At 41.9% G+C, this 27,014-nt stretch overlaps 1 protein-coding gene across 8 annotated transcripts in view; it reads right to left on the bottom strand.

Moving 5' to 3' along the window:
• Nucleotides 1-2,761: 2,761 nt before the first annotated feature.
• Nucleotides 2,762-27,014, bottom strand: part of PATJ (PATJ crumbs cell polarity complex component) — a 352,466-nt gene continuing 328,213 nt past the window's right edge. For 5 of the 8 annotated variants that reach the window (XM_045897546.3, XM_054512834.2, XM_045897544.3 and 2 more), the window contains 4 exons: nt 26,463-26,567; nt 13,143-13,249; nt 9,640-9,781; nt 2,762-4,767 (listed from right to left, as the gene is read on the bottom strand). In XM_045897546.3, coding sequence (XP_045753502.2) covers nt 4,621-4,767; nt 9,640-9,781; nt 13,143-13,249; nt 26,463-26,567 — 501 coding nt within the window. In that variant the 3' untranslated portion in view covers nt 2,762-4,620. Of the gene's footprint in view, nt 4,768-9,639; nt 9,782-9,814; nt 10,761-13,142; nt 13,250-26,462; nt 26,568-27,014 lie in introns of those variants that run through there. The other 3 variants (XM_045897545.3, XM_045897547.3, XM_064589056.1) reach the window with 3 other exon arrangements.

The raw sequence follows: 27,014 nt of genomic DNA on the forward strand, positions 1-27,014 counted from the left end.
CGGACTCCACTGGCGGAGGAGAGATCAAAGTTCAGGGAGGCCAAGATGGCTAGAATTTATAAGGCAGAGTCCTGGACAGGAAGGAGCTTCGCAGAGACAGAGCAATAGAGATCTGCAGAGGGACCCCCTCAGTCTTGGCTGGAGTACTAATCTGCACGTGCATGGGAGGGAACTCCTCGAGGCCACGGCAGAACCGCCTGGGGTTTAGGCAGGGCTGTTGAATAGTTTCCGACGTTCAGGATGGAAAGACCTCATCATATACTGGCATTGGGTGGAATTTTCAGGATAAATCCTTATTTTCAGCAGGGCGAGATTAACCTAAACTAAAGCTTCATTAGGCTCACCCTAAGAAAGTCTAAAAAACAACACTTGAAAGGATCCAACTGATCACAAGTAATTTAAACTGTGGGTAAGAACAGTCCACTGCTATTTAAGGAATACAACAAAATCCACCACCCAAAAATGTAAGTTTTATAACGCTTGGCATTCAAAAAAAATCAGACATGCAAAGAAGCAGAAAAATAAGACCCATCCAAAATTAGAAAAATCAATAGAAACAGCTCCAGGAATATCAAAGACGATGGAATACTATAATAGACAAGGATCTTAAACTACTACTATAAGTCTTAAAATATGTTCAGGTATATAAAGCAGGGACCAAGTACACATGGCCTATGAGCCAAATTTGGCCCGCTGCCTGTTTGTAAACAAAGCTTTATTGGAACACAACCAAGCTCATTCATTTATGTATTGTCTATTGCTGCTTCCATGCTACCATGGCAAAGTTGAGTAGTGATAAAGATTGCAAAGGGCTGCAAAGCCTAAGATACTTATTTTCTGAGTTTTTACACCAAATGTTTGCTGACCCCTGATGTAAAGGAAAACATGAACATGAGGAGGGAAATGAAAGATATATATATGTGTGTGTGTGTGTGTGTGTGTGTCCCCAAATAAAACTTCTAAGGATGGGACATACAGTATTTGAAAAGTATACTGGATGGAATTAACATGAAGATGAATCTGACCTAATCTGTTTTCAAAGAAGCTCATCATCTGGTGGGATAGGCTGACTTCTTCGACGACAGAGGGGTGGAAAGTGTGTGGCTGGGTTAAAAGAAGAGCAGTCTGCAATTCCAAATTCCTGGAGTTAAGGTGTGTCCCAGGTTAAAATTCCTCACCAAAGGGTTGAAGCACCGTGCCCGCTTCCGGAGGCTGGAGCACAGGCCACGGAGTGGACATTACTCCCTACCCCCGTGGCATGGCCGATGTTGGGAGCCCTGGTTTCAGCTCCGTTGTGGCTTTTTGATAGCACAGACTCTAGTTCCGCAAGCCCACGCTATTATCATCCGTGACACAAGTTGCTGATTTTGGACAATAGTTCTGTGCTAAGCCACCCTCAGAAATACGTTTTTTAAAGGTCATTACGGTCTGAAACCACGAATCATCAGCATGTCTAATTTCAAGCCACTTCCCTATATGAGAAAAGAGGTTTATTTTTTTTTTAGATTTTATTTTATTTTATTTTTTTTATTTATTTGAGAGAGAGACACAGCGAGAGAGGGAACACAAGCAGGGGGAGTGGGAGAGGGAGAAGCAGGCTTCCCGCCGAGCAGGGAGCCTGATGCGGGGCTCGATCCCAGGACCCTGGGATCATGACCTGAGCTGAAGGCAGACGCTTAACGACTGAGCCACCCAGGCGTCCCGAGAAAAGAGGTTTATTGCTCATGTTTGTTTATGTAATACTTCACTATGAGCCAGGCACCGTACTAAGGCTTCTGCCTGGACTTCACTCATGATAGTACTTAGAAACCACCCACCTCCACCCTTTTCTAACTGAAGAAACTAAAGCAAGGGATAATGAAATAACTTGTTCAAGTCCACAAGGCTGGGGAGTTGGGATTCGAACTCAGGGGGATGCCAAGACTCGCCCTCTGGACTACTGTCCTGGCTCTTGTGTAAAGCACCTGTCCTAATGCCTGGTAAAACACTTGCCGTGAGACAGCCATTAATGGATCCCAGATTTTAACAGGACCGGAAAACTCTGTGAGGAGTTGGATTCCACCCCCCCCCCAATTAGGGAACAAAATGGCTGAAGAAAAAAAAAAAATCAGATGTAGAAATTACGCTTTTTCATATATAATAAGATTCCATTTGCTCTTTAGGCAACAACACTTACTTAGAATCTTTGGAAACATCTTACACAGACACCCGGCAGTTTTTTCCTGATTTACTTCCTTCTCATGCTGCCTCCAATCACAACACTTAGATTTCCCAAATGATGAGGCCAAAACAATACATGTGGCTATGAGACCAGTGCTCTTTTCACAAATTCCCATCTTCGTGTCCTCTAAGCTTGTAAGTTCTGGTGCAAGAAAGCATTTTTGGCCAGGCAATTATTTAGTAGTCATGCAGCAGAGACAGAACCAGTGATGAGAATTTTGGTCCATTTACTGCAGCAAGAAGTATAAAGCACAATTCCCTTAGCAGTAGACTTTTTTTTTTTTTTTAAAGATTTTATTTATTTATTTGACATAGAGAGAGAAAGTGAGAGCAGGAACACAAGCAGGGGGAGCGGGAGAGGAAGAAGCAGGCTTCCCGCCAAGCAGGGAGCCCAACTGGGACTTGATCCCAGGACCCTGGGATCATGACCTGAGCCGAAGGCAGACGCTTAACGACTGAGCCACCCAGGCGCCCCTCCTTAGCAGTAGACTTATAGTGGCATGACCTAAGAGGATAATGTGTATGGGACACAACAGCAATGTAGTATTTCAAATGTGTATTTAATGGCCATTCCATCACAATCAAGCAGAATCACATTTCAAAATATATGAAGTCTTAGGTGTGTGTGTGTGTGTATACACATGCGTGTGCACAGACACACACACTTTTTTTAAGGTGCATTTTCAAGTTTTATTTGGGCTTCATTTCTTCTTGGCTGCCTCAGGTGTTCTCGCAGGTACAATTAGCATAGAACTTCTGAGGTTGATAGCTTCTCATGCACTGAAAGACAAGGTTCTAACAACATTGCACATCTTGGGTATGTTAGAAATTCCAAAAGCCATATGTCACTTCAGAAAACTTAATACCAGTCATGAAACATATTATTCAACATAAAATTTAGGCACTCTATACTTTGGAATAACCACAAAATATTCCAACAAGAGTTAATGCACTTTGTGATTACTTCTACTCAAAGGTAATTCTCAATTAAAATCTGTGATTATTAAATAACATTTTAAAATCAGAGCCCATTCCATTTTGTTAACGACTGTGAACCATTTGTAGCATTGTGTTTTAGTTCAAAGATACTAAACTACTTCTATTACTGATCCTGGTCCTCATCTTTCATGGTACATTTTTTACAGAAGAACCTATAACATTCACTGATAAGCATCTCTCCCCGCCACCTCCTGCTAATACCTAAATAAGAATGCCTCTATTCAACCTTAAAGGTATTTTTGTATTTTCTGCTGCCGTTGCTTTCTTAGCATGTAAAACTTTAGCAAATGAGAGGCTTCCTGAAGATCAGGAAACATTAGTCAAGTAGCCCCCTCACTGACTCTTAGGCTGAGTTCATTTCCACAGTCACTTGGTGGCCAAGCATGCTGCTCCATCCCTATGTTCCTACAGTTTGTGCTGCTAGATTGACCAGTAGGGAGCCAAGGGGAAGGATGCTCAAATTTGTCACTCCACTTTGCACAAGCCCAAGGCCACCCAGACCTCATCTGACTTGAGGGAAAACTTACTGATCTCTGCAGACTGGTTCTGGGGCTTATACCTGCTTGTCTGAAGACTGAAGGGGAGGCAATGATGCTGCCTACTGAGATGCCATTAACTCCAGCTGAACTTCCTGGACTTGAACATGAGTTAGCACGGTTAGAATTCAGAACATGGATGCTAATTGTTCCTGTGGAGAACAAGGTGCATTTGCTCAGTGGTATACGTTTATGTAGCCAAGAAAACAACTAGAAAGCCTTCCAGAATTTTCAGATTACAGTCTGCAAATGGACTCATCATAATCACCAATGACTAGCTTATAAAGATCTATCCAGAGAAACAAATTTGAGACATATCTGACTCTAAGTCGTGCAGAAAAGAGCACAATAATTTCCCATAGGAGACTTGGGTGTTTCATCATGGGGATCAATGGTAAGTTAATTACACTATTAATGTTTTCTGGCATACCTGAAGAGACAATTAGCATAAGTAAATCATGAGTGAGATGACAAGTTGCTTAACATTTGTTTCTGTTCATCAGAGGACATGTGAGCTTGCTGTAAGCCTCTTAGCGAGGAGGGATGGGCAGAGAAGGGCACAGGAATGAGAGGTGGTTAACTTCGGTTGCAGCAAACAGAATCAGAACCAGTTACTACTAGTGGCTAAACATGGATGTGAGATGCAAATCAGGTAAGACTCGTTCTAGGTTTAGAAATTCACCTCACCAAGAGGCTGAAGGTTGATTTGGACAATTCCCGTGACATCTAGCCGCCTCTCCTGAGCAAAGAGGGTGAGGGGGTAAATGAAGGTGGATTCTAGTGGAGGCTGCTTTTCATCCTCTCTCAGAGCTTCATCTTCCTATGGATACTCTACAACATCTATCTTGTGATTAGGACCCGGGGCTCACGACAGCACAGTTAAGATTACAGTCCCTTTCTGGTGTTTTAGAATGGCCACAGCTTGCTCATGAGTAACACCTTCCAGCGTCTCGCCATTGACAGCTAAAATCTGATCGCCTCGCTTCAACTGGCCATCATCTGCAGCTGCTCCCTACAAACAAGAGACATTCCAGTTTAATCCAGGACCAAGCAGTTCACAAATAATATTAATATTATCATGTGCTTATGAAAAGAGTAACTTTAAAAGCTACCAGTTAAAAGTGATTTCTAGGTAATGTTTTTCAACCAGGAAAATTACGAATGTAGGATGTGTTACTTGAATAATGGTTGAATAGTAACCATAATTATGCACTGCTTAGGTAACATACTAGTAGACATGTACTCACATTCACATTTCTTTTTTTTTTTTTTTAAGATTTTATTTATTTATTTGAGAGAGAGAGAATGAGAGAGAGCACATGAGAGGGGGGAGGGTCAGAGGGAGAAGCAGACTCCCTGCCGAGCAGGGAGCCCGATGCGGGACTCGATCCAGGGACAGGATCATGACCCGAGCCGAAGGCAGTCGCTTAACCAACTGAGCCACCCAGGCACCCCACATTTCTTTTAATACAAGTAGGACCTTATTTCAATATTCAGTATGGAATGGAATTTGAACGTCATATTCACGAATACATAGACACTGACAAAGGCAGAACTGAATCTGGTGTTAGTCTTATTGCCAGTAACATCATTACATAGGGTTCCCATTGCATTATTAAGATATTAGCACTGAGGTGATCTATCAAAAATAAGTGTAGCCTCGGGCACCTAGCTGACTCAGTTGGTAGATCATGCAACTCTTGATCTTGGGGTCAAGAATTCCGAACCCCATGTTGGGTGTAAAGATTAAATAAATAAACTTAAAAAATAAATGCAGCCTCTAAAATGGAGTGAATTGTACTGTATGTGCATTGTATCTCAATACAGTTGTTTTACATAAACATTTACATAAAATACACAAAGTGTAACATCTCTAAAATTTTGTAATATCACATTCAAAAGCTTCAACTTCATTTATCTTTCATCATTTAGGATTCTGAATGATTACTTTCATTATATACTCAGTCATGCATGGCTGCTCAAAATGGCACAAAGCAAGTGAAACGGGCTTTTTAAAATTCTAAAACCAAGTTATCTAAAAATACCGTGATATTACTAGAAATATTTTGGATGAATAAGGAAAGAAAATAACCTAGGCAATGATTTGTAGGAGGCTTTCTCCTTTTGTTGGGGTAACTGTAAAAATGCCTTGAGAAATTAGTGCCGGGAGAGTCCCCTAAATAATGTTGAAGTGCTAGGGAAAATAATCGAGGCCCACAGTCCTGATGGACTCAGGCAGGAGCCAAACTGAGAGGCACTAATGCTCCAGAGACCTGTGTCTACCTGCAGTATGAAGGTCCTCAGGTGATGGGTGAATTATCTAGAATTTCAAAACTGTGAAAAGGGTGGAATTCTGGTATTAAGGTATAATAAAGAATATTCAAAACCAGGTCTGTACTGGGGGCTAATACCAAAATTAAAAAGCTTATAACTTCATTCAAATCTTTTTTTTCTTTTAAGAAAGTATGTTAACTGCAACACAGACAAGATTAAACAGCTTGTGGATAAAATCAGAATTACTTGGCTAACTTGATTTTATTAAATGTTACATGCTAAGATCTAAGGACTTTAGGAAACCTCAGATATTTGTGTACTTTTTTTGAAAAGCATATCCAGTTTTTTAAGTTTTCATTTTCAGTAATGCAAAAAAGGGTGACTTTTCAACTTTCTGGAATCTGTATATTTTTGCAGGTATTGCTGTGTTTACCCGGTCATTACTACTGACTTCTCCTGCTTGATCAGTGTGGCATTTGTAGACTAAGCAAAGGAAGGAAGAAATAAATGATTCACAGACAGACCTCCATCTAGTTCATAAATGTGGCTTTACTGACTTGCTGTGTCCCCAGTTTGTCACTCAGCCTTCCTTAATACTGTAAAATAGGCATCTACTAACTACCTGTTGGCCTATTCTAAGGAGTGAGTGTATGGCACATGGTATTTACTCAATAATGGTGGTAGTGTGATAAAATAAACTCTCATGGTGATTGAGCTCATGTTTTCAGATTTCACAGTCTCTGAAAAGCTGTTCCCTAAATGCTCAGGATTGTTGTAGTCATTGTAAGCCAATTTCTTGTTGGCTTATGGTAAAATCTGATTGCTGAAAAGACTGAGACCTAAAGCTGGCTTTGACTTTGAAGTTTCCAATCAAACACCTGAAAGAAATGGAAGGTTCTGATAGACCGTTAATCAGATTAAGTCCCAAAAATCCTATACATTCAAAGTGCCTGTCACGCTTCCTATTTCTGGAGGGGAAAAAAAGACCTCGATGGGCCAAATTAATAGCTTAGTTGAGCAAGAGAATTATTAAAAGAAGCTTAGGGACACTAAGAAGGTCCCATAAAAACCCACACTGTGGGTATCTGAGATCCAGAAACTTGAGAAGACAAACATTTTTAAGAATAAATGATCGTTGCTGGGCGCCTGGCTGGCTCAGTCAGTAGAGCATGTGGCTCTTGATCTTGGGGTAGTGAGTTCAAGCCCCACGTTGGGGTGTAGAGATTACTTAAGTAAACTTAAAAAAAGAGTGTATGTTCATTGTTTAAAAACATGGAAAACATATGGCGATTGTTCCTACATCCTCAAAATTCCTATGGAGGAAATGTTTAGCTTAGTGTCAAAATTCATTTTTAGAAGGATTTCACCATTAAAAAAAAAACAAAAAACAAACAAACCAAAAAACTCTTCTGCTAGTTTTTGGTTTATTGAGTCTCTAAAGAAAACTTTTAAATTTGGATATATTGGTTCACTCAAACAAGTGAAAAAAAAAGTCATCCAATGAGATTTCATTATAATAAACACTATGGAACTATCTAAAACTAATGATAATAATTGTTTGTAGTGGCATATTCTTTTATTGAGACTGAACTAAGTAGGCTATTAGCTAGGGCTTTAGAACTTTTTTTTTTTTTTTAATTCAGAGCTTTTCATTTTTAGGTGTTCTTCACTTTACAAACAAAGGTCCATTCCTTAAAAAATAAAACATATCAAGGATATTCAATATTTCCTCCTAGGTTACCACTTGCAGACGTGCTTTCTAAGTGAGCACTTTCAATGAGGACCTTTGAAGAGAGATTCTGTGGGAGCTTCCGTGCATCCATTATCCCCACTACTTTGTCCCACTGTGATCTGATGGTAGTTTCTTTTCAAAACCCACCAGCCATGCATGACCATTTCATTCTCAGCTGTATGTTCTGTGGACCTGACCAAAGGGCCTGCACCCGGTCCCACTGTCTGTGAGCTGTCTAGATGGGTACAGCTGGTGTGACTGCTAACTCCAGGCTGTAGGTCAAAAGGCCTGAGAAACTAACCAGTCCTCTGTTTGAACACAGCAGATCCACCTATGAAGTGAGCAGGGGATTACAAACATTCTGGAAGAGCTTTATGGAGGCAAAGGCAGGGAAGCAGAATGTGTTTTTCACTATTCTTACCTACATAGCTGGCTTTTGTAAAAAGCAAAGTATAATAATGCCCCCCCAAATAATTGTCACAACTACTTTGTTACATATATATACATATATTTAAATATATCCAAATTTAAAAATGAAAATTATCACAACTACTGTTGTCTTAGGAAAAGGAGGGTCTGTATGTAGCTTACCACCTTGGGAATTATCAGACTGGGGCAGCACTGCTATCCAGAATGTTTCTGACCTGCCTTTCCTCTCCCCTTTTGCCCATCACCAGGTCAACAGGTGTGTGGTTTGGGAATAACAGGTCTTCTTAATAGGCACCCTAACAAATTGGAAACAGGTGGGTAAATCTGCAGCTGCCTATTGTGTTCCAAAAGGAAATGCCAAATGGCTTAAGGATTATGTCAGGTCATAGTTAGGTTCCATTAACAGGTGGTAAGAGCTGCACAGGTAAAAGTGAACTTGTTATTTAGTGTATAGTATAGCTTTCTAGAAAGAGTATCTATCTTATTTCTTCTCTTGAAGACCTTTATTTCTTTAGGAAAAAGCAGTAGGAGGCCACTGGATCAATGAGTAAACAAATGACTGCGATAAAACCAATGAAGAGTAAAGTTGCACTATCAACACTAAGTCCTTTCCAGAGATCTTCAAAATTTATAATAAAATTGAATTTCAACTTTAAAAATCACAATAAAGTTAAAAATAACTCATCTAAGGGGCGCCTGGCTGGCTCAGTTGGAAGGGCATGTGACTTGATCTCTGGGTTGTGAGTTCAAGCCCCACATTGGGCGTAGAGATTATTTAAATAAAGAAACCTAAAAACAAAAACAAAAACAAACCCTTACCTAAGAGCCATCTAGAGGCAGCGGTAGGAATTTATACCATGACCTATGTATCAAGTAGGATGTACTGCTATGTTTAGTTCCTGAGAAGCACTATTACCCAGTCAGGGTCTAATTTAGTGGCCTGATCCTGCAAGTACCTTAGCAGAGGCCTGGAATAGAGAGAGCAACTTAAGCTAAAGCATCCTGAGGTTACTGGTGACAGCCAGCCATTAATGCGGTACCGACCCAAGGCCCGTACAGAGCTTTCTGCTTCCCGGCCCTCTGCTGTCATCTTTTCTTGAAGGAGAAAGCCAAACTTCTGTTCTAGCCCAGAATAATACTTCCAAGGCCAGCTTCCAAAGAGTGGGGAATTGCTCCTTATATCGTGTTCTTGAAAGAAGACACTCTTTTAAAATCTACTTTTGTAATAGGGTCCAAAGAAAATTACTCTTCCTGTAACTCCACTCTTATAAAAGAACTCCTCTTTCACTAGTCTGGTGTGGGAATGTCCTACACAAGGTTAAAATGAAATAAGCATATAAGCACACACCCAGGTAGAGGTAAAAGTAAGCAAGGCAAAGCACTTTAAAAAAAAATCTCACCTAGGTTTAATAAAAAAAAAAAAAAGTACAGTAAAAAGGAAAAAAATACCTTTGCAAATATAGTCTTGACATAAATTGGCAGGTCTCCATGGGGACTTCCATAACCCCCTACAATACTAAACCCCAATCCTTCAGAGCCTTTCTCCAAAGTAATAATCTTAGGTGGAGGTGTTCTGAAAACACAATGCACGCTGTTTAATTCAAGAATAGATATTGAGAGGGAATTTCATTTTAATGGAAGAACACAGATTTGAGAGAGACTTTCATACTGCGAAACTATGAAGGCCAGTTTATGAAATCGAACTCTCAGAGAGCAACCTAGAAGCTTACTTTCACATTTCCCGTGTCACGCGGGACTGAGGAGCAATATGTCTTTAATGACTTGATGTTTTAGGGGTTTCTCTTTCGTAAAACTGTTTTTTAATGAAAAATAAAGTCATGATGCTGAGCTTGTCACAGCACCCTTCTATATGCTTAGTTTTTTTTTTTTTTTTAAAGATTTTATTTATTTATTTGACAGAGAGAGACACAGTGAGAGAGGAACACAAGCAGGGGGAGTGGGAGAGGGAGAAGCAGGCCTCCAGCTGAGCAGGGAGCCCGATGCGGGACTCGATCCCAGGACCCTGGGATCATGACCTGAGCTGAAGGCAGTCACTTAACCAACTGAGCCACCCAGGCGCCCTATATGCTTAGTTTTTAACCTTGACACTTACTGTTTAAAGCTGAATGAGACTGTCTTTATATCCTTAAAGAAGGTGCGGGCAGACGGAGAGGTGGGCTTTCGCTTAGCTTAGGGGCAGACCGCCAGTCTGCAGGTGGGCTTCTGTGCAGGATAGGGATGCCAGCCGCAAGCTCAGCACACGGCTGCTCCTTTTCTGCCCAAGTAGCCCCATACACCTCGCCCACCACTTCCCCCTAGGGGACCCAGGGTGGGAACTCATTCTTCAAAGGCCCCCGTCCAAGGTGATGCTTTCCTTTGGGAGAGTCAGCCGCTCCTCCTTTGTATCCCTCTGCAGTGCGGCCAGATGTCCACCATGCACTCGCTATACTGTGGCGTGCTGCTGAGCCATCTTTCTCCTCTACCAGACTACGAACTCCTTAAGTCTCTGTCACCTGTCACCTTTGTTCCCGGCTGTCTGCATTGTGCTTGTCACAAACTCAGGATCATGACTGTGTCCGTGAGAAGTGAAATCCGGGAGAAAAGAGAGAAACCAAGGAGAAGCAAAATGGATAAAGACTGTCTGTTTCAAATGGGTAATTTAGATTTTCAAAGTTTCGTCCAGTGTGGAAGTCTTCTCTCTTAGAAATAACATGGCTAAAAATTAAATGTGGGCTCAAGTCGTTTAAGCTTAGCGAATGCCAATTTCTTATTCCCAAATGCCCTTGTCCAAAGGGTGAAATCCTAAAGGAACCCCGGAATCCCGGCACCTGTCTTCCCCGTCGGGGGTTCATATTTACACACTGGGCGCCGCACCTGGTTTGTGGCAGCATGCATGTCCGAGGGGCAGAGCTGTGTGGTATAAACTCAGCCGTTCATGGATTTAGAGAAATCTGCAAAACTGGGATATAAGCCACCTTTGCATACGCTGTTCTGTCTGACTAGAATATTCTTCCGTCTCCCCCTTCCTCAATTTTGCCCGGCTTATTTTCGGGTGGATTTTCAGCTGGTTCACACCGATGTACTTACTGGTTGTTTACAGCAGGCAATCCATAGTAATTGCTGAACGTCCGTGTCATATAAATTGTTAACTGTTTTCAATGCCACTCCTGCTTATTCCAATTCTTTTAAAACTCAGCCGAAGTGGTAGTGTCTCCAAGGACACGCCCTAACAGGGTTGTGCCCCACTTCCACGGTTTCACAGCACCCTGTGCTTATTTATCTTTCTCGTGGAACGTGGCTCCCCTATACTTATCAACTCTTACAAACGTGGATTTATGGGCCTGTTTTCCCAATTCTCTGGCAGTTCCTTGAGGACTGGGGCAATGCCTTCACCTGTTTTTTAAATTTGAATCCTCAGAGCCCAGTACGTGTACAGTAGCCGGCCTTCGGAAGGTGCTCAATAAAGATCCGCTGAAATAATGATGAATTATCCCCTACGGCCACACGGTAATGATGTCATGAACAAGGCTCCCCATTTCATGACTTCGTGGCCTTGTAAGTATTCTCCGTCATGGCGCACCAGCCAGACATGAATTGGATAATACATGGTTCCTCTTCAAACGCAGCCCCCTGTTTCTAAGGATACTGAAATAGGAATCTAGATGTCTGAAGTCATTGTCTTAGAGCTAGGCCCTGGGAGCCACCAAATCACTAGAGACCTTCGTAATTGTGCTTCTTCGTGATGAGAGACCTGTTTTCACGGGGAGAGGGGGAGAATGTAACTCCACTCCTCAGTTGGCAACCTCAGATGGAGTTTGCCTCCATTTATCTCACATTTTCAATTCGTTTTAATTTACTTTCATATAGAAGACTAATAAAAAAGAATCTCCAAATGTTAACAGCGGTTGGATTATAAATAATTTATAAATCCTTTTATGCTAGTGGTTCCCAACTTGCCAGGAGCTGTGGTTCCTAGCAAAGGAACCAAGAGTACAAGGGCATCTCTGTACTTCCATAGGGACATCAAAGGATGCTAAAGGTGCACCAGGTACTCTTCCTATAATAGGGTCAGGGCCACTGTAACTTGAAAATATCGTAATTTTATGTATTTGTCATATTTTAATAGCATGCATTTATTACTTTCATAATGAGAGAAAAATAAAAACGAGCTTAAGTTTAATATTCCTTCCTCAAGAAAAACAAACTCAAAGGTGTCATTTAAGCTGCGAAGTACCGGGAGAAAGTTCGAAATGTCTGTGATCAACAGCGCTTTCCAATGAAACATTCAGATCCGTCAACAAGCATTTACTGAGCACCTACTGGTGACCAGGCACTGGCGGTACGGAGAGGCATAACTTTAGGCAGCATTTCTGAAAATACAGATCCTCTGCCGATCCGTAGCAAAACTGCCCTGGGGAATCCACTACAGACCACCTCATCAGAGTCTCTGAGAATGGGGCCAGAGAAATGAGCCATTTTACATATGCTCCGTGGATATTTAATGTGCACATTCCAGTGTGAGAAACCCTGCTTTCATGAACAATTGTAACAGCAATGATGGGTTTTAATGAAGAATCCCAGCAAGTATAACAGTAAGATTTAATCTCGGAACAAGATTTTAGCTTAGAACACACAGTTCCCTGCATAATACAGCAGGGTGCACCTGGGCTGTGAATCTGTGATTTCTTAAGGAAGAAGGAACCGTGTCAAAGTAACCAGGTGCAGTGTGTGTGCAGGCCCTTGACAGTAGTCTCTTAGGAAGTTCTACGTGGAACCAAGCCTGGTGAGAAATCAGGAAACCTTGGTGCGTTCCTGGAGATTCTCTAGGAGTGAGGAAAGGTAATGTGTACTTCATCACTCTTCTTCTCTAGAAAGCACACTCTAGATTCTGGAAAGGTCTCGCTGAGCCTTGCCCACACACGTAATAGGCACTGTGCATCTCGAATACTCACTCTGTGTCTTCTGGATGGTGTTCAGCAGCGGGAGAACCAAGGTGGTAGCTTGTAGACATGTTTTCAAGCTGAGTTGCTATGGCGCTTATGTTGGTATCTGCTACAACCTGGGGGAAAATCAGAACAAGAAAACCCACTGTAAGTCCGGGGAGAATTAGAGAAACCACACGATCTTCAATGGTTGGTTCTCATCCTCATCTGACTCAACCTATTTGCAGCATTTGACACAAATGGATTATTCTCTCAAACTACTGTCTTCATTTGGCTACCATGACACCATACTTTCCTAGTGTCCTTTCTATTTCCTGAACCTCTATGGGAGTGCCACAGGGCTCCGTCCTTGAGTTTCTTATCTCTCCCATCTAAACCTCCTCTTAGTTAGCTCATCTTATCTTGTCTCACCCTAGTTGATCATCTAAATACCATCTCTGTAATACCAATCTATGTAATGATAATTTCTGAATCTGCATCTCCACACCACCTCTTAACTCCAGATCTCTCTATCCAATCACCAGTTAGTGGGATGTCCAGCAGGTATGTCAAAGCTAACATGCCAGGACTGAGCCCACCCCCTCCGACCTCTGCTCTGGTAGTCTTCCTCATCTCAGGTAACTACAGCTTCATTCTTTCAGTTTCAACAAATGCCTCGGTGTCGTCCTTGACTACTTCTCTCACAACCCACATTCAGTTCTCATAAAATTCTATTGGTCTTTTTTTTTTTTTTTAAGATTTTATTTATTTATTTGAGAGAGGGAGGGAGAGCACAAGCGGAGGAGGGGCAGAGGCAGAAGAAGCAGGCTCCCCGCTGAGCAGGGAGCCCGATGCGGAACTCGATCCCAGGACCCTGGGATCATGACCTGAACCAAAGGCAGACGCTTAACGACGGAGCCACTAGGCGCCTCTCTATTGGTCTTTCTACAAAATCATCTCTTGCCTGGAGTTCTACAAAAGCCCCCTGGCTGTTCTCTTTGCTTCAGCCCCTCGCCGACTCATTCCATAGCAGCTAGAACGGTCCTGTTCAAACACAGCAGATGATTACACTCCTCTGCTTAAAACTGTCCAAAGGAAACCCAGCTCCCTAAGGTCACAAGTTTAAGTCCTACTATGACCCACAAGGTCATCTGCGGGTAACCTGCCCAGTTATGTCTCTGCTTTCAGCTCTTAACATTTTCCTCTGCGGCCACGGTGTTCCAGCCACACTGGCCTCCTTGCTGTCCCTCTAACATGCTGGGGGCGTCTCCACCTCAGTGCTCCGCTGGTGCTCCACCTTCTGTCTGGAACACTCTGCGATCAGCATCTGCACGGGTGGCTCCTTCACTTCCCACAGCTCCTTGGCCACTGTAACTAAAATTTCCACACCAACACTCAGCCCAACATTTCATACCCTCCTCTGCTTTGTGTTTCCTTCTCACCACCACTACTGTCTAACAAACTTCATCTATTTTACCTTATTTATCTTATTGTCTGTCGCATCATATCAGAGTGCGAGGGCAGGAAGCTTGTCTGTTTCAGTCACTACTGTATCTTCATTATGTACAACACTGCCCAGCATGTAGATGCTCAAATAATATTTGGTGAATGAAAGAAAGAAAGAATGACTATCTGATTCCCTATTGTTTTTTTTAGATGGTTCCAAACAATAGTACATGACAGGTAAACATCCACTTTACATTTGTAACCTGCAAATAAATTCAAAAGCATTCAAAGGAAATACGGTATGGCTGTGACAGCTCACACTGGGACAAAGAATGAGGTTCTGGAGTTCAGTTTCTGCCATTTAAATGGTGCTGTGCCTGAATTTCAGCTTTCTCATCTGTTGAACGGGAATCATAAAAGCCTGCCTTGTATGCTTAGCCTGGAGATGCCTTCCATCTCCACTAGTTCTGAGCTGCTTTCTCCAGAGCTCCCGGGCTACTCCTCGTTCTGACCGGTGGTTCTTCTTCTAGGTTATAGTCATCAGTGCAGAAGTACGGAGTGAGGCACCTGACACCAATGCCAAGAACTGGATTTGGCTGCAGTTTCAGAAAGAGCCAACAGAGGGCACGGCTGCCTAAACTGCTAAGTTTAGCTGCAACTAACAGATTAACAATAGTAACAATAGAGTTTTTACAACAAGGAAAGCAAGGGCCAGCCCTGGCGAGTCAGAACACATTTTGGTGAAGTATCCTATTCTGGGGGAAAACACAGCTGTGTGCAAGTTATGGAATCTTCTCGAAATACCATCATATACAGAATGGCTGAATGAACTGGGCAAATATTTAGGATAAGAGACAAAGGGGAAAAGATAGACTTGCCTTGACCACAAGAGCCCCTCCACTTTCCATCAGCCCTTTCTGTACTCTCCCCACAGCTAGTGTATCGGAGAATTTGTCTTTGCATATGACCTCCTAGTCTGATATATCCAATTGTCAACTTACCATCTGCATTAACCAAATTCAAACTTTTGATCCAACAACCATTTTCTCATTCATTTTCCCCCTTAGTAGATGGCACCTCTGACTACCTGATTAAAATGTGCTAGGTATAAGATTGAAAATACTTTTTTTTTCAAATATTTTTAAAGATTTTATTTATTTGACAGAGAGAGACACGGCGAGAGAGGGAACATAAGCAGGGGGAGTGGGAGAGGGAGAAGCAGGCTCCCCATAGAGCAGGGAGCCCGATGCGAGGCTCAATCCCAGGACCCCGGGATCATGACCTGAGCCAAAGGCAGACGCTTAACCCACTGAGCCACCTAGGTGCCCCAAGATTGAAAATACTTAATTGCTCACTGGTGACGACTGTCTAACTAGAAAGGATACCGGGATGCTAACCACACAGGTGCTTACTGAGTATCAACCTGATACATCATCCCTCTCTCACCTGCCATATGTAATCCACCACCAAGTCTTCTGGATTCTCTCTCTAAAATGCTTCTCAAATCCGTTTCCTTTTTGCTTCTGTGGTGACCATCCTAATCAATTCATCATCATCATCTGCCTTTTAACCGGCATCCCCACTCATCCTCTTCCAATCTCTCTTCTATACAATAATAGCCAGTTATCTTTTTCAATATAAAATGGATAATGGCAATCCCCTGCTTAAAACCTTTCGGTGGTCTCTCTCTGTACTTAGAATAAAACTCAGACTCCCTAAGTATATACACAAAAGTCCTCCCCTAGGGCGCCTGGGTGGCTCAGTTGGTTGGGCGACTGCCTTTGGCTCCGGTCATGATCCCAGAGTCCCGGGATCGAGTCCCACATCGGGCTCCCTGCTCAGCGGGGAGTCTGCTCCTCCCTCTGACCCTACCCCCTCTTATGCTCTCTCTCTCTCTCTCTCTCTCTCAAAAAAAAAAAAAACAAAAAACGTCCTCCCCTAGCCTGCTCCTCTAATCTCATCAGTTTCCTTCCACTCCACTCCACATTCCAGTTCTCTCTGCCCACAATCTGCTCCCCCCCAAAAAAACACCAGTTGGCCTGGTATCAGCTTACAAGTCACATTCCTTATACAAGCCTTCTTTACTACTGGTGCTTAAATTAATTTTTCTTGTTTTCCTCTCCATAGCACTCCCAAAATCTTTCTCACAAATTTTGATGATACATATTTCCGTGACTGCTAACGGGTCTCCCCCACCTCCCCATCACAGGATTCATGAGGATAAGGACTGCTTCTTAGTATGAACATGCCTGGCACGTAACAATTGCTTAATGAGTATTTGTGGAGTGAATGAACCCAAAACCTTCCTAAGGAATAGGGATTATGGGACTCAGTTTTCTGAATTTCCACAGAACAGAGTGAGACTGATAGAGGTTACAAGGAGATTGGTTTTGGGTCCTTTTAAGGAGAAAAAAACTCTGGTCAGTCCGTTACAGAATGGAACGGCACAGCTTGTTAGAGCATGAGCATCCTGCCAAAGCAAGCATTCAAATAGAGGCTCAAAATCTATCAATTTGGGATATAGCAAAGGGGATTCCTATATTTGGTGGGAATTTGGACTTGTACTCTCAGCTAGCCATAAACAGACTCTCCATTATGGGGCTGAAGAGGAAAGTTGATAAAATATTGTTTTCTCTAAGGTACCTTCAAAAGCCAAGTTTTGATCGCAACCTGCTCCTTTCTTTGCCCATTTTTTCAACCTATAACAGCGCCACGACTACTGAGTATCAACTGAGCACTTACTTTATGCTAAGCACTCTCCTGAGTCCCTACAGAGGTAGGTACCACTATTATTTCTGTATTTTAGACAGACGAACCTGGAGCTGAGAGGTTAAGTAACTTTCCCAAGGTCAGTTAAGGAGTGAAGGCTGGTTTCACTTCCGTGTCATTTCACTCTAGAATCTTGTGCTCTTAATCATACGCAATGTTAGGGTACAGACCTGGTCTCGGACTCTCACATCAGGCAATCTGACTCACGCTGCATATAGTTAAGTACAGTCTAGATATGACAGTCAGGGAGGAAGAGGGGCAGAGAGATAGTTGAACAAGCAGTTGCAAATAGAGCAGACCGTCATGGCGTGTGGTTGACAGCAGGCGGGAAAACTCCCTGGCTCTCACAAGGTATTATAAGAAGAGGGCTCAGGGCATGGGAGATAGATGCCCATGGATGTTCTAGAAGGATCTTTTTTTTTTTTTAGCTTTTAGAAAGAGAATACACTTTCAAGAGTTCATGAAATCAGCCGTATAAATTGTGAAACCACAGTCACAGTTTTATTTGGGTAAAAATTAAATTTTTTTATCTAGCCAGAAAATATAAAAACACTTCTAACAGCACCATCTTACAGAAAAACTCACATCCCTCTAAAATCTGAAGGCCTCTTCTTACCCCCAACCCTGAAATAAAAAGGGCCTCCCAACCATTGATGATATTAAATCCAAGGGGCTTACCTAGGATCCTTGGAGTTGTTCAAGCTCCTATTTTGTAGGAGTGGAAGCCAAGAAGCTAGATGGCAAATGTGAAGGATTTTCACTGATGGCTTAGTCTTTTGTAGGAAGACAAGGAGACCATAAACCGATCACCCCCAGAATGACTTTAGAGCCCCAAGATGTCTCCATTAACCATCATTAACCACCTTCGTCTCAGAGTTGATTGGTCTTCCCAGGGATAGATTTGTGAAAGGTGATACTCTGATCTATCTCGGAAGGATGTATATGTTCAGATGGGGAGAAGTCCAAGGAGATGTGGCCAAGAGTCTTAGTTCAGCCCTGCATCTGAAGTGTCTTCCCCCATCAACACTAGGGACTAAAAAACATGGAGGTAAGGCTGGGAAAGGTCTATTTATGTGTTTTGAAGGGGGAAGGCAAACAGACTAATGGGAGGTTTACTCTTTTTTTTTTTTTTTTAAGTAAATCTATAACTCCTGGGTACAAACTTCTGTGGTAGTTCGGAAGTGAAAAAAAAAAAAGGGGGGCGAGAGTAGAAGAAACCAAGGGAAAGCAGATGTGTTCCGTCCCTTCAATGGACAGGCTTGAAGTTGATGCTATCTAGTGTGGGGGGCAGATATGAACACATGCTGTTCAAAGTGGAGAGAGGAGAGGATAGGGTTTCTGGGTAAAGCAAAGAAGGTTTTGAGGTCCTCAGACAATAGGTATTAAGGTCTGAGCAACTTGAATATGTGGTTCAGGAGCTGTGGTGTCCAGAGTCCTTGGACCCAGCTATGGCCAGCTACATTTCCACAGTATTCAGATTAGCAACCTTTCTTCTCAACCCTCATCCCTGGGGACTGGAGATATGGAAGATGTCTTCCTTGCTTCCCACTCACCCTTCAAAACCATCACCTGGTTCAAAACCTGTGGGTCCTTTAAGTTTATGTGTTTCTTTACTGCTGCACATAGTGCTGCTACGTATATCTTGAGTGGGTCTTTCAGACAAATAACTAGATGCGGCACTGCTAGGTGATGGGTACACACAGAGGAAATGGAATAGATCTTCTGAAGCTGCCAAGTGGCTGCAGCAGTTTGAACTCTGACCACCAGGCTTTAATGATTTGTTTCCTCACCTTCTCCCCAACCTTGTTAGGATCAAACATTTAATAAGTGCCCACCCGAGGAGAGGGAGGTCACTGGTCTGAAGGAAGGTGAGGAGGAAATCCCTGTACCTGAGGAGAGGGAGACGTGAAATGAAAAAGGAGGAGGAAGCCACTGTAACTGAGGGGAGAGAGACTCTTGAAATTAAAAAGGAAGAAGTCTCTCCACTTGAGGAGGGGTAGACTCGTGAAATGGAAGAAGAGAAAGAGGGAGTCACTCTGAGAGAAAGACTTGTGAAATGAAGGATGGGGAAGAAGTCCTATCCTCTGAGTCTAATGAAAAAGCAGAGACTTGTGAATCATTGGAAGAAGAACCAATAAGGATGTTTCCCCCTCCAACTGCTCTTGCCCCTCACAGCGTGTTTCCCCCTCCAACTGCCCTTGCCCCTCACCGTGTGTTTTCCCCTCCAAATGGATTCCCTGGTCAAACTGTGTTTTCCCCTCCAGGAGTGTATTAATTCTGATAATGCTTTCTCATGCCTTGGCTTCTTGTGACATTTACTAATTTAGGTTAAAAGCAAAAACTAAATTCAATCAGAATTGTATGTTTTATATTAAAATGATGTATGCTTGATACTTTCTAATTGGGTAATAAAGCACAGGATTTTATGGCATGGACCCTAGGATGAGTACCTTTCCTTAAAAATAGTTTTGGGGGGCACCTGGGTGGCTCAGGTGGCTCAGTCGGTTCAGCATCTGCCTTCGGCTCAGGTCATGATCCCAGGGTCTTAGGACTGAGCCCCGCATTGGGCTCCCTGTTTAGCACGGAGTCTGCTTCTCCCTCTACACCTCGGCCTAACTCCCCCACTTGTGCTTCTTTCTCTTTCTCTCTGAAATACATAAAATCTTTAAAAAAAAATAGGTTTCGGGGATTGTTTTGGAGAATTGAGAAGTCGAAATATTTTCCAGGTAAGTAGGATTATCACAATGTACAAAAGCTTGAGCTCCTTGCTTACAACTTTTCTGAGCTGCCGATCCTGTAGAGGAGTAAGATTAGCCCTTAGATTTGTTAGGAGTCAAATCTTGCAGTACAAAATACAAATTCAACACTCATACCCATCCTGGGTCCTAGATCCATAGTGTGGATATGCTGAAAACCGACAGGAAGGCTGTCAAGTGAAGGTGCTCTCTGAGAAAGCTGGCATCTTATGATGGGGCACAGAACAGAAGAACAATCAAGAAAAGCTTGCCTTGGGCACCTGAGTCCCACATTGGGCTCCCTGCTCGGCGGGAAGCCTGCTTCTCCCTCTCCCACTCCCCCTGCTTGTGTTCCCTCTCTCGCTGTCTCTCTCTCTCTGTCAAATAACTAAATGAAATCTTAAAAAAAAAAAAAAAAAGAAAAGATTACCCTGTCCCACGACTGATATTTGGTGTAACTTAATGAAGTAGAAAACACATCTGCTTCAAGTTTTTACTTCGAATCTAATGACACTGATTCCAGGGACATCAGAGTATACTGACTTCAATGTATCTGTTTTAAAAATATAATGGTTTGAAGTGTCAAATGTTTTAAGTCTGAGTAAAATAAGGGGCCAGGTGACTGCTAGTGACATCACCATCTAGTGGCACACATCTCAAATGCCACCTGGAAAACCACCCCGTTTCCAGGGTTTTAGAAATGTTCACATCTGCTGACCTCAAGCCCATATTACTATAATGAAAGTAATACAGTGCCACTTATTTAATGCTTACCATTGGCAAGCTGCTATTTTATTAAACATTACACCTCATTTAATCCTCACAGCAAACTTGGAAGAAAGGAGCGATGATTCCTATTTATAGAAAACTGAAGAGTAAAGTGAGAGGACTCAAACACATGACGTTCTGACACTAAAGACTACTTGTTCTACAGAACTTCCCAGCATCACTTGGCTTTCTATCCATCATGACCCCCACAGGTCAGCTGGTTACATATTAGAAACACCTGGGAAGCTTTAGACTCCCTTGAAGTCCATGCCACATCCCAGACCCATTCAATCCCTGTGTAGACCGAGGAACCAGGATTGGAATCAGTGACCTTACTGCACAGCCAAGGTTAAGAACGGCTCACAAGCCACTCCTTTACTGGTACTCACATGTGCCTTTAGATGCTTGCCCTGCACCCTCCATCACACACCTTTTCTGTTCCCAACCCAATCCATCTTTCTCCTCTAGTAGAATTTTTCTGGACCGAATTGGTAACCGTGCTGATTAGTTCACTATAATTTCATATCTTTTAACTCAATCAGCATAGCTCAGCAACCCACTCAACGTGACCAACACTTTTGTGCTAGGGGGCACAGACATTCCTTTGGATTGGTTCATGGTTTCAGGCGGAAATGACCCCCAGGCACTCCCTATTCCCCAACTTTTTGATTGGAGAGTTTCCAAACAAAGGATTTCACAGGATTTATAAAGAGGGGGAAGGTGGGGTGACATGGATATTCCAGGCATAGAGAATAACACGCTTTACTCTCTCTAAATAATGCACCACTCCAGTGGGTCTCAGGTTGGCTTCTGAACTAACAGCAGCATCACTGCAATGATCATCATTGAATATTTTTTTCTTTTAAAGATTTTAAGTAATCTCTACACCCAACGCGGGGCTTGGACTTACAAATCCGAGATCAAGTCTCATGCTCTACCAACTGAGCCAGCCAGGCACCCCTTCACTGTAAAAATTTTAATCTTCTGTTTCAGAGGTAGTATCATCCCTACCTTGTCTTCTATTTCCTTTGCTCCCAACTACTCCTTTGCTCTCTATTGACTTGCCACCAACTCTGAAAGAAAATCAATTTCTTTAAAGATTGCCAGTGATTTATTTACCAGGTGTAGTGACTTTTCCAGCTTTATTTACTTCTGCTTCATTGGTAAGTGTGCTATTTTTAAAATTCTTTTCTCCTTAAGTGTCTAGAACCTGTATTCTTGACCTGGTTCTTTTCTGTTTATTTTTCCAGGATATTTCTCTTTGTGTGCACATGATAAAAAATTAAATAGTACAGCACATGATAAAAAATTCAACACTTTCACTCTCTAGAGACACACTAAACATTTCTCTTTTCAATTCCAGAGGTATAAGCTAAGTAATATGCTTATAATCCTGTTTTAAAATTTATCATCTTGTTGATGTCTATCAACTCCCTATTTCAACAGATGAAATATTCCAGTGGATGAAAATTTAGCTTGCCAAACTCTTCCACTTTATATTATTTTAAAGTTCTACTTGTTTTCTGTGTTTCTTTAAATATACGTTTTTAAACCTCTGTAGTTCTAACAATTTCCAACAATCTCTTTTATTTCAACTTTAAAGATTTACTTCTCATATTTTCCTATCCACTAATACATCCCAAATAACCATGATACTAATATTTCATGCATTATGATGTTTGGTTGTATTGATTTTATTATGACTTACAATGTTTATATAAATGTTATTTATACTGAGTCAACTACTGTACTAGGATTACATTTCCTTTTCTTGGTACAAATTTATTTTCTCCAAGGTAACAATGATCTCATTTTGTTTAATTTTTATATACTTATCACCAATTGAGCCCCAAATTTTCCCAGTCATCTCAAACTTCTAATTTAAACAGATGAGAGAATTCATCTGTTCCTTTTCTTTCCTTTTGATGCAGAGGCATCTCTCTTAGGTGTCTTCTCACCCTGCTCCAATTTGGGCAAGTTATTCTCTATGCTCGCTACACAGCTGTCCTGGGACTTCCACGTTTCTCAGCATTGAATCCATTGGCTTCCCTCTTTCTTACTTGCTCTTTTGCTGGAGTACATCCTAAAGTAATTTTCTCAGAAACATACTGCTGAAAAAGAGGTGCCATTTGAATCTCTTGTTCTTCTGTAAGTAGCTTATACTTTTCTTTGAAAGGTTTAGAACGTATATAGGTATTATATTTATTTATCCTGCTTACTGATTCATGGACCTTAGGCTAAGGTTTATTTTTCTTTCTTATTTTTCTGTTTCTCTTTTTGCAACTCCTATTTGTTGGATATTGGATCCCTTGAATTAATCCCATGTCTTTTTCGCTTCCATTTTCAATTGAAGATTCAAAAAGAAGTCACTGTTTTCTCTATATTATCTTAATAAATATGACATCTCTCTCTCTCTCCCCCCAGACCAGCAGGTGGACCCTCTTATATCAATTTGTGTGTGTGTGTGTGTGTGTGTGTGTTCTGGAGAATGTCCCCAAAGGGCCTCCCAAACTACTCTGTAGACAGACCCTTAATGAATCTCCCTGACTTCAGACTCTTTCCCCTGCCTTTCCTACTGTTTCCTTGCTGTTGACTTCAAGCCTTTGTCCTGTCTTTGTCACCACTGTTTTCATTCATTTATTCAGCCAGTACCTATGATATATAATGTGCCAGGCGGTGGGGATGTTGACACTGAAAAGCCTCATATGGCTTTATTTACCCTGTTCCCAGCAGTGAAGTCTCCCTGAGTATTGGCGGTACATTTCCTTTGCCAACTGGACATCTCCAACTATAATGTTCTCTCCCAATGTCCTCTTCCCATATCCCCTAGTTTAGTTAGTGCTACCTCAATCCACCCATTCTGCTACACTCTTGAATGTTTGCACGATTTCTTAATGGACCCAAAACAAGTCTCACAAGTTCCTTTAGTGATAAAAATCTCTGATATCCTCTTTTTATCTTCTGTGTTCTCAAAGAAAGATGTACCAAAAAAAAAAAAAAAAAAAATTCTAGCGGAGAGTCTGGGTTACCTGATTTTGTCCGAAAAAGGTTTGTTTCATGGTCATTCTATAGACAAAGGAGCTTAACCAAACTATCAGACTAGAAAAGCAAATATAATTGGGAACATTTAAAATGACCCCGTGTAACCACATCAATCTCCACTGATCAATCTATGATTGAGAATAAGAAACCATCAGACTTTAAGGGCAGAAATATTTACCTTTTATTAACACCCAGAGACAGAAATTTATACTGTGGGGAGAAGCTTCTGTAAGGATTGGTCATCTCTTCCACTCTTTCCTTTTCATCATCCTGCTGCCTGCTGACCCAGACCTTAATCTCTGTGCAACCAGCAGTTACTGACTGCTTTGCATGATACACCGACAGTAAGTCTTTTCCACATCATCAGACACAATTACCTGACCTTCCCTACTGTTCTGCCAATGCGCTGGCTCACCTGATGATAAAAATAATTACCTAGTGCCAAGTCAGCTGTAATAACTATATTGCTGGTACGATATGCACATTGTTTTAATTAAGGCAAATACACTATGTAACTGAAAGGTATTTGATGCAGGACATAAGAGTTTTCTGGGTTTTGTATCTAAAGCCTTTGGCAGTACATATGCTCCATACCCATAACTGTGTAGATTATACTGTAAAAATCCCAAAGGATTCCATTACGCTTTTAATAGCACAGGTTAGAAAATAACACTACCAACTAATGTGATTAATGCAAGAGAGCATTTTAAAACCAAATGTCATTTTCTTAAAATACAGAAAGAGGAAAAATAAGGAACTCGTTCAAAGGTATGTGAATAGTGGCAATTTGAGTGAAATGTTAATTCTGCGTGGGAGAGCTTGAGCTCATTGTCATTTAGGGTGTTTTTATGGTTAATGTTACAGTTTTACATTGTAGCTTCTCATTTCTTTGTGAAGAAGGTAGAACTGAACAAATTACATTGGTGTATGAAAATACTGGTAATACCTGATTTTGCTAAGGGAGACATTTTTTTGCCTTGACATAGTTATTAGTTTAAATAACTTCCTTTTAAAAAATCTGTGTAACGAATGGTCCCCAGAGACTGAGGAGTTGCACTTTTAGGCCTCTAGGGGTCAGCATAACTCGAAGGAAGAGCAAGCGCGGCGAGTAAGAAAAAGCAAGCACGCACAGGTGGGCGGGCGATTGAGGTGGGGTGGAGGGAGGAATGCGAGGTGGCAGCGTAAGGTCCACTGAAAGCGAAGACCACGAGTACAGCGGAAGCTGACTCTACAGTCAGTCCACACAGTGTTCCGGTCTGTGTTCTGCAGAAACCTGGGGACCCAAATCACTGAATAATATGTTGCCTATCGCATCAACTCCCTTGAAACTACCGACAGTATTTGTACGATCTCCTTCATACACGCTGAAAATAATTTATTTATTTATTTTTTAAAGGATTTATTTATTTTAGAGAGGGGAGGGGCAGTGGGAGAGGGAGAGAGAATCCCAAGCAGATTCCCCACTGAGTGCGGAGTCCAACGTGGGGTTCTTCTACCCCATGACCTCGAGATCGTGACCTGAGCTGAAATCAGGAGTTGGAGCTTAACTGACTGAGCCACACAGGTGCCCCATCGTTTACTTTCTGTAATGTCTGTTTTGGCCCTTTGGATTTAGACCACTGAGATGTGAGAGTTAAGCACCACAAAGTGATTCTCCCCAGTGTAATGGCTTTTCAGTTTGAAAGATTTTATTTTTAAGTAATCTCCACACCCAACGTGGGGCCCGAACTTGCAACCCTGAGATTAAGAGCTTCATGTTCTACTGACTGAGCCAGCCAGGCACCCCTGAAATTATTATTTGAAGGCTAGAATGATCTGAGGGGTTGGCTATCCCTCTCTAAGGTACTAAATGGTGGGTTTTATTCTTTTCACCTGTAAACCATTCAGTACTACCTGCAGAAGTGTGGTGATTATAATCATACATTTTGGAAGAAACTCATTAGCAAAACTCGCAGTATCATGCTCTCACTGCACCGTATCAATCTCAGAGACGTGTGGAGTGCTGAAATTTAAGGAGGGGTAATGAACAGCACAAGCACACCTCCTTTCTACTTCCTGCTAGATTTCCCTGTGTATCTGGACAACACTCTTGCGGACCACAGCTGATAAATAACTGTCTGCCTCAGTTGATGACAACCACACAGTGAGAATTTAACAGTGTTGGCAATCATTTATGCTATGGGGGAAAAAGAGCATTATATTTTTTTCCTTCCTTTAAAGGGAGTGGAAGAAACAGCGTCTGGGCAGTTCAGTAACAGGTTTTGGGCATAAGAAAAGAAATCATTTCCTATTCCTCACAAACTTTGATTTACAAAAGAATGCTGGAAGCTAAAAGCCTTGTTGATTTATCATGTGAAGCAAAGAGTAATTTTTCTCCCCTTGTTAGGCTTTCATATAATCATGCTCACTGCCTATATGGGTGGCATTAAAGAATTTCTGAATAAAAATAATAATTTCTTGCTTTCAACCTTCATAATTCACATCAGCAAGCACCCTGCTGGGCGTTGATGCCTGCTACCAGTGATGCTCAATCTTTTTTGCACGCCACTTATCTGCCTCGTGCAGCTGCGTGTCCCATTGATTGCAATACCTGCAGGATAATGCGCCCGTAGGCGTTCTTTAGCAGATTAACCACATCCGCGTGAGACAGCCCATCCAAAGGTTGCCCATTAATGCTGACAATCCGATCTCCAACCTGGAAGTACAAAAGTGGTAGAAAATCACTATCATTAAGAAAAATTCAATTTGAGGAGAATGCTTAAAATTCTTTTTAAGTTGTATTTCCCATTTGTGGCTATTGTGAAGATTCTGTGTTTCTCCTGTGTATGCAAGTTCCAGAAGCATGAGGAATTTTTATGGCTTTCCCCAAATACAGACCAATCAGAGAAACAAGAAGGGGGTCAGGTTTGATTAGGGGAAGGCACGGCAGGCCACTTTTGTGTTTTGGCAATGGTGGTTCCCCAATAATAGTGGGGCATACAAATTAACTGTTCAATAAAGCTCTAATGAGGAAGCCAAATATTTTCTCCTTTATTTTTCTACCTAAGTTAAGATTAAGGGGCAGTGGGGAAAAAAAAAATCGTAAGAACGTTAATTCTTCTGGTTGAAGGACGATTCTAAGGTCAAATCTCCCTCAGGTGAA

Source organism: Mirounga angustirostris, unplaced genomic scaffold (assembly GCF_029215605.1).
Source record: "Mirounga angustirostris isolate CCGP_5_RB_7025 unplaced genomic scaffold, mMirAng1.0.hap1 SCAF_4, whole genome shotgun sequence".
In the NCBI taxonomy this organism is placed as follows: Eukaryota; Metazoa; Chordata; class Mammalia; order Carnivora; family Phocidae; genus Mirounga; species Mirounga angustirostris.